This window comes from Lepisma saccharinum, chromosome 30 (genome assembly GCF_977018435.1).
Source record: "Lepisma saccharinum chromosome 30, izLepSacc3.1, whole genome shotgun sequence".
Classification (NCBI taxonomy): Eukaryota; Metazoa; Arthropoda; class Insecta; order Zygentoma; family Lepismatidae; genus Lepisma; species Lepisma saccharinum.
In genome coordinates, this window is record NC_139258.1 from 8,508,677 (window position 1) to 8,517,262 (window position 8,586).

Consider the following 8,586-nt stretch of genomic DNA (forward strand, 5'->3'; position numbering starts at 1 on the left):
GGGGTCAAATCTAATCTCTATGCTGGATAAAAATATCAGAAATAGGCCACAACTTGGCCACAAGTGGACCGGAAGTAGGCAAACCGGAAGTGAACCGGAAGTGAACCGGAAGTGGACCGGAAGTGGACCGGAAGTGAACCGGAAGTGGACCGGAAGTGGACCGGAAGTGGACCGGAAGTGGACCGGAAGTAAATATGTGTGGGTGGGTGTGGGTGGGTGTGGGTGTGCGTTAATACGTTTGCGTAGTTTTAGGTGTGGGCAAAAAAAATATGAAGAGGGGCATATTTTTAACAAATTTATGGACAACAATCTCACAGAAGTGCCTGTTTTAAGTGTAGGCAAATCAATCTGAGGGGGGTTCGTACTTTCTCGGGAAATTCCCGAGGGCATTTTTACAAAAATCTTGGATTAGACAAGATTCCACACTTGAGCAAAAAGCTCATATGGGCATGTTGAGCCTGTTTTAAGTGTAGCCAAATCTGCTTGAGGGGATTCGTACTTTTTCTGTCCTCATCCTATAGCCAATACCACTACTAATATTGTTGGAAGGTTGTTCTGCACTTCTTAACACAATTTCAATTTTTACTGTCATTCTTGTTCCATAACCTAAATATCAGTATAATTATGATTAGAAAACTCACTCGCTTACCTGTGACATGCACTTGATAACAGAGAAGTCCTTTCTTCAAATTGGAATGTAATTAAGGAACCCAGATGTTCTCAAATAATTACTTGTCACAGGTGTACTGTTTAACACGTCGTTTTAAGCATTCCACGTGCTTAATGAGAAGCCATCTAAATTACCTCTTATGTCAGACGGCTGTGGACGTTTTTGTATTGACCAGTCTCCGAAGTACATGTGGGGAACAATGTTCGAGGAAGAAAGTATACCAATGCAGAATGCGAACGATTGTTGATCAGGTGTTCCTCTCATTGGCTTAGACCTGTGACTTTCTTGGATTCGATTTGGAAACAGGAAGAGTAAGTTACTTTCTTCGCCACTTATAGTCAGTGTCCTGGTAAAATATTGAAGGGCTAAATGAATTTTTAACAGACGGACGTGTATATTTCCTCATAATATCCTGAAAATCATATCAAGAGTAAATGAATAAATTTTTTCAAAATTTCTCTAGCGTCAAATACTTACGAATTTGAGTTATTTTGTAATTTCAGTATCTATTTGTGTATATCTACAATTGATACAATAACACTACAATATGGTTATGAATATTATTTTAACTGATTTGTTTCTTATTTGTTGAAGAATTTACTTGAAGAAGTAGGACTGCTTTCTTCGTTATTTCTTTCTGGTGCTAATGACGTATTTGACATTCAAAGTTTCACTGCTTGAATTTATATCACGTGTAATATTTGAAAATATATTACTTTATTTTCAGGATAGTAATTAACGAGTGATGATAACAGAAGTCCTGGTATACCAAATGTCGCTCATAACAATATTAGCTGAAGTTAGTCACTATATAAATCAAGACAATCAAAGAACTTTGCAGACCCTAATGACAAACATCTTGAATAAATTCTTTGTGGAAGAGAAGTTCATCGTGATAATACAAGAGGAAGGTTCATATTTAGAAAATTGTGTCAGAAATTTGACAGATTGCTTTACCCCTACAATTCACAGCATCTACACGTCACTTGAAGATGAAGACGCTGAAGAGTTCCTGCTACAGACAATGAATCTAGGATGTAAAACCTTCTTAATTTTCTCAGAGCTTGTCTTAAATATTACTCGTACCATTAACAAGGTGATGGTAGAATCTGAACAAAGAAGAGAACATAGATATCTTATTGTAATGAATTCAAGTTCTCATTTGGGGGGAGTTTGCATTGATCGTTCGTTTCTTAGAAGATCCCCAAACACACTCGTCGTGAAACCTTTGGCAAACAAGACTCTACATTCGGACAAAGGGTTGGTTTATGAAATTCTGTCTCATCGTATAGGATACAATTTAGAACCCGCGGAAATTAGAACAATTGCGTATTGGAACGGAACCACTCTCCTTGGTGATTCTAACTTCTTTGCAGACAAATTGAAGAATCTGAATGGCGTTGCTTTGAAGATGAGTGTACTTCACTGCGATCCATACATAATCTTCCAAAATGACACCCTTGATGGGACTGACTTCAGAATAGCAACTGCGTTTTCAAACATGCATAACTTTACTTGGGATTTCGACATTTCTGAAGGTGAGTATGGATATCGGTTGGAAAATGGCATCTTCGTTGGATTCATAGGATCTGTTTTGTACGGACGGTACAGTGCTGGCATTATTGGTATATTTTCAACACATATCCTACATCCTCTGTTCGAATTGACAATACCATTTGTTCCATCATCTTTCACGTTGCTCACTCCAAAGCCTAAATACAACATAAGCTTGTGGTCCATACTCGAATCTTACGATCTTGTCACCTGGAGTCTTATCATAGCATTTGTTATAGTCAGTTCTCTCTGTCTGCACTGGTTTGCTATACTGTACCACAAGGCATTTCTTGAAGCAGTAATAAGTCCCTACACAGCTAAAACGTATGCTTTTCTGCACTGTGTAAGTCTGTTAGTGGGTCTTGGTGTAGAAGAATCTCCTGTCACACCCATAAGACATCTGCTACTGTCCACTTCGCTTGTTTCTATGCTATTGATTACTGGATTTAACTGCAAAATTGTATCGCATCTGACAATTCCTGTTTCGGATAAACCAATAGACACCATCGAAGAGTTCGTGAAATCGGGACTTCAATGGGGAACCGTTGAACGAGGTTACATGGAACTTTTGAAAACCATCGAAGATGAAAATGTTCGAAAGATGGTATCGAGGATCTTGGACGAGACTGACGGTCAGGTGCTGAACGATCTCGTGAAAACGGTAGGAATTGGGATAATGGCGGATAAGACCGTTTCAGGATATCTGTGTAATGCCGATTACCTGGATGAGAAAGCGCTGCTTAAGTTGCATCTTATGCAGGAGGAAATATCGTTGTATGTCAGTCTAATGACCGAGAGAAGATTTCCATTAATTGCGAAATTCAATGATTTTCTGAGAAGACTTCAAAGTGGTGGTATAATTTTTCAATGGGACAGAGAGATATTTAGGCAAAACAGACCCAAGAAATTTGATATACTGCGTGATACTGAAGTGAGTTCTCAACCAAAGCCCTTAATAATTGAACATGTACGAGTGTCATTTGCTCTAATGGGTATTGGATTACTGTTGTCATTATTTACACTAACAATTGAAGTGTTTATAAAGAGAGTTGTAAACAAATAGTGCGCACACTGTTTGAAATTCTCTAATACTATAGGTGGGTTTCATGGGACGTCAGGTTGCGCACAGTCGCCATGCTTGCGGCGCATTTTTTGTGTCGTTTTATACATAACATGTCGTTACATATGCACCAACTGCACGTTTGTTATAAATCACGAATGTCTACGTTAGTATCTCCCGCCAACCGCTTACAAGAACTGGCCTCAATCATGGCTGCTAGATGCCACAATGCAATAGTTTGTGATGTACTTGAAACACACGTATGGAGTACTTATTTTCATCAAGCCAATGAAATATTTATCTTAATTCTGAAGGTGCAATGATTGGTATACGTTGTGTTTCTAGCATGCAATTGTAAGCTATATCTTGTCAGCATTGGTTGTTCTTGCATAAATAAAACCCAATAAAAAATATTAGAATATATAACCTTGTAAACTAGCCACCCAGAGTGAAAAAGAAAATTATTACTTCAAGACACAGGTTTTTGAACCATACAAACATCAAGTATATATACTTTATCTCTTCTAAAAAAAAATACATATATTTAGTAAAAATTATACTTTCGTTATAATTTCCAGATTTTAATTTTGCATCTAGTTTTAGCATTGAACAAGGTTGCACTCTTGTTCCCAATTTTCCGGAATCTGTGATGCTGTCACTTCTAAAAACTGATTCAAAGGGCATATGACGTCACACCCTAGGACAGATATTTCCAGTACATCTGCTTCGAGGCCATTTTTGTACAGAACCTGCAGAAAAAAATAATAACAGTGAAGTTGGTTACGACGTACAGTCACGGACACTGCTGAGTTGTAATCATTTCATTGAAAGTTAATGGATTCACTACAACCCAGAACTGTCCGTGACTGTACATAAGTTGATGATATTTGCATAAAATAATTTGGAGCAAAGACTAAAACTCAGAAGGAAATGAACAAGGATAGAAAATCATTTTTCATCGCCTACGATGTACAAAAATAATAACAGTATTTTGTTTCTATAGTGGATAAGGATATAAGGGTGCGGTGGTCTAGTCGGTAAGGTGTCCGGCTGCCTCACGATTCTCGGGGTGGATGATCTAAGATCGGGGTTTTTCCGGCTCTTGGGTTGACCCAGCCTCAAATCAATGAGGGAGGGTGGTAAAGGTGGCCGCAGCGTGGTGGTTCGTGGTTGGTTTCTCGCCGACACAGCCGTCACACTGTCGTCTCCCCAATTGGCGGAAGGCCTATAGAGTTATACCTTTTGCCCTATAAATATCAAAACCAGACAGTTTTTCAGGCACCTTATGCCCACTATTTGGTAAACATTCCATACAACTATTCCATTTATATTTCGTTTTTATCATTCTGCTTGCAAACAGGGACCATCTCATCAAAGAAGCAATAGCCATACACGGAAGAAAAGGACAACCTCAACAGGGACACGGGACTCAAACTGGACCCAGCCTGGTTAGCGATAGTCGACTGGGAGCGCGGACGTCGGAGAAACACCACCTGATTGGCCCGCCACCTACACCGGACCCCACCCACACCAAATACACATAACGTCACCCTGCCTTTTCTCTGCACTTCATTCCCTGAAGATGAGTGACGTTAACTCTCGAATGCTCGGAAGCCTTTCCGGAAATCACCTGGCTGATTGCCCGAGAAAACCTCTTCAATATTCGCCGCCAGGAAAGCTTCAAGAATTATTTTAGTTACGCAGAATATTTTCTGTTTCGAGTGTAAGGGGTAACCCTTTCTAGACACACCCGTAGGCGCCGCAACATAAAGGCAAGGAAGGGCATTTGCCATCCACTCTTTCCTCATATTTTTGTTGCTTTTTTGTTTAATAGCTAAGTCCATTAAGAACTGTACTTGGTTAGATAGACCCATTTTTCTGAGTTTTTCCTATTGTATACTTATCAACTGTACAATTAAAGTTATTAACATGATTGATTGATTGATTTAGTTTATTTTACTTCGCGTTTGTGCCTCTTGGCTAATTTGCAAAGATGGGGATGAGTGATGAAATGATGAAACTGATGAACGGACATTCACAAACAACCAAGCCCGAGCGGGATTCGAACCCGGGACCCTTGGCGTCGTGATACCTTCCTCACAACGTGCTGTATATTTGTAAAATTACATATATCAATTTGATTATTTCGAAATGAGACCAAAATATTCCGTCTTATGTTAGGTAGCCTGATCCATGTTAAGAACATTCCCATTTACATAGGAGAGACTACAAATTACATTGAGTTTTCTATACTCATATATTTCCATTTTCTTCGTTTCAAGAAAACAATATAAACTTCTAATCCAATTTCATTGATGTTCAATATCACTTTAGCTATCATTTTCTGTACATTGGCGATTCCCTTCATCAGAATAAAACTTCTCTACAAGTAAGTTGACTTGCGAGAAAAATGTAATCCTCTTTATTGTTCTATCGACATTAGTTTTGTCCCGCCTCTAGCACCACTAGCAGGCGGAGGCGCGATCGTGAAGTCAAAGATGTTTGCATTACCGTCTGTATCTCGTTAACTCTTGTATTATAGAGAGATTGGTTCAATGTAGAGTTAGATTATTTTGAAAAATAAGCATTTAAAAATTACGTCCACTCATTTAAATATAAAAAAAGTTTAGGATAGTAGGAGTCTTAATGATTTCTTCTTTCCCACCCGATACCAGGGCTTTTGTGCAACCCCCAGAAACTATTCTTAACACCGGGACAAATGATACCATTCCGGGATTGTCTCTGAGAATCCTGGAAGTATAGCGTATAAAGTCCCTAGGTATAATCTGGCTATCAAAATCCATTATGCCACCACATGAAAGGTCACACATTTATTAAATTAAGTCTATCTACGAACTTCTAACTTTTCTACATAAAATGAGAAGAAAATGCTTTTGAAGAAGCTAATCCCAGCTTCTCTTTAAAAAAGAATTACAATGCTAGAATTAGTCTTTTCCTCCTTGCTACAAAATTAAAAATAACAACAACGGTGTTATTATAATATTCGTATGTATGCACACTTAACAGTGCAGAGTCCATTAGTCAAGGATCTCCCGTTGAATTGCGAGGTCATTATTTCATCCTCCTAAATGTTAAACACATCCTCTCGGTGTTGAAGATGAAACTGGCAGTGTAGGCAAGATCACCAACAATTTGTGCATATTTGAGTACAAGAGCTTGTCACAATTTTCTACTGCCTACGATGCAAACCCTGGACATGCCTTTTCAATTACTATTTGCCACACCACATTTTTCATTCAGATTTGAAAATGTAAAAAATATCAACCAGGGCATTAAACATTTTGACACACTGTTCCAATGAATGAGGAATGGACATTTCATATTGGAATAAGTTGTTGCAATTTTTCAATGTTGACTGTGTTCAGAGAAAATTCGGTTCATTTCTATTTCAAAATCGTCCAGAAATGGACAACAATAAAGTTTCTATTATTAGTGCATACGATTTCACAAGTCACCCTACTGAGCATTGATCATTTTCGGTACATCTTGTGTCAAACAACTTGAGAACCTTACAGTTCTTCCCTACCTATCTTGCACTGCATTTTTTACAACCAAATTACTTTGAGAAGATTGATTGATTGATTTGCATGATTTTACTTTGTCTTTTGTGCCACTTTTGACTAATTTCCGAAGATCGGGATAACGATGACATGATGAAATTGATGAATGGACACCCACAAATGCCTATGCTCATTTCGGGTTTCGAACCCGGTACCCACGATGTGCTAACCAAAGGGGGCTGCTCCCTTGAGAAGACTCGAGTGGGAAAAAATATAACTGATTTGACAGTCTGAATATCGCAGAAATTCCACAGAAATGGGCAATGGCCAGGGTTAAAATGTACAAAAATTGCTTTTGGACACTTCTCTGAAATTATCAATCTATCTCATCCCTTAATTCTACCACCCATTACATCGGCACCATCATATGCTTCACCAACTATTTTTCTACTAAATCCACACCCACTCAACCCAGAGAGAGTAGAAGTACTAATAGCTGAAACTAACCCAGATGCAGTTACAATCTCCAACAGGGACAAGTTTCCCATTCCGATCTAAAGTTTGGAAAATGGTTTATCGACTTTCGACAGTTGGGAAATTTCAAATTATCAAAAAATTAGAACCTGTGGAATACTTAAATCTTGAATGATAACAAACCATATCGGGAACTTCTAATGAAATTATAATGTTCGCGCTATAAGTTCACAAGCAGCTGCTTCGGGCAGAAATTACATGTGGCATTATAGAATTTGTGAAATGTCAAGTTTTTTGAGTATTTTCCACAGAAATTCCGAAACTATGAGGAAATTGCAGACATTTACTTTCCAGTCCCATCTGGTGTGTGGAATTAATTTCTCTCTCATCCGTATCCCATTCTATACGCTTCTAATTTATAACAAAATAAGTCTGAAGAAATTTTTAAGAACCAGTCTCTGCGCATAGCGGATAGAACAGACAAATCTGGTAATTTTACTGAACCGAAGGGGGAGGGGGGTGTTGGACCCGTTGGAACCTCCTTTAAATACATCCAAGGGCACAACCAACACTATCCGGTTTTGGTTCCTCGTAATCTTCTAAATCGTCCTGCTATATAACTATGACTCTCACTCGTCTTGTGTGGTCGCTGGTGTGACCTTTGGTCACTTTTTGGGTTTCTCCATGCTCCTAATGTCTTTGAAGAATTCAGCATGTGTTATTGAAGGAAGGGTAACGAATAAGTACGGTCCGTTATTTGAAAAGGTTGGAACGCAACTTTATGTGTGCACGTGCTCTAACATTGTACAAATACTCTAAATATTCTCTATTTTCTTAATAATAATAATCATGGTAAATACTGTCAGTTTCAAGATAGCTAGACGTTTTACATTAACAATTTCAATAGCGACACCAAATTTGAAGAGCAACATTTGCTTCTTTTACATTTTTAAAGATAATTGAAAAATAATTGTTTTCTTTCATTCTTCGCAAATTCCTACCTTGCCACTGTAATAAATTCTGATGCTTCCTTTTTGAAATTCGAAAAATACAGCATAATTCACTTACAGTTGTTCTTGGAGTGAAAATAAACTTTATTTAAGTTCCCTAGCAACGTACGTTTCCATGGTCATCAACAAGCATGGTAAACTCTAAAGAATTGTTTATTATTATACCTCTAAACATTTAGTTAAAACAACCATGATTTAGCTATTTGTGCATTGAGTATGCCAATATATACGTAATTCTATCTGGACTGAATCTTCTTCTGTGCCTTGTTTGAGGCACATTTTCTAACAGTGAGTTGA

General features: G+C 38.1%; 1 protein-coding gene across 1 annotated transcript; it reads left to right on the forward strand.

The window, feature by feature from the left end:
- The first annotated feature begins 1,517 nt into the window (after nucleotides 1-1,517).
- Nucleotides 1,518-3,287, forward strand: LOC145981727 (uncharacterized). Its single transcript, XM_083115136.1, has one exon. The coding sequence runs from the start codon at nucleotides 1,518-1,520 to the stop codon at nucleotides 3,285-3,287; it is 1,770 nt and encodes a 589-aa protein (XP_082971262.1).
- Nucleotides 3,288-8,586: the final 5,299 nt, after the last annotated feature.

Bases quoted from the DNA above. Each gene is read 5' to 3' on its own strand.
- LOC145981727 (XM_083115136.1), top strand. From the start codon at position 1,518: ATGACAAACATCTTGAATAAATTCTTTGTGGAAGAGAAGTTCATCGTG.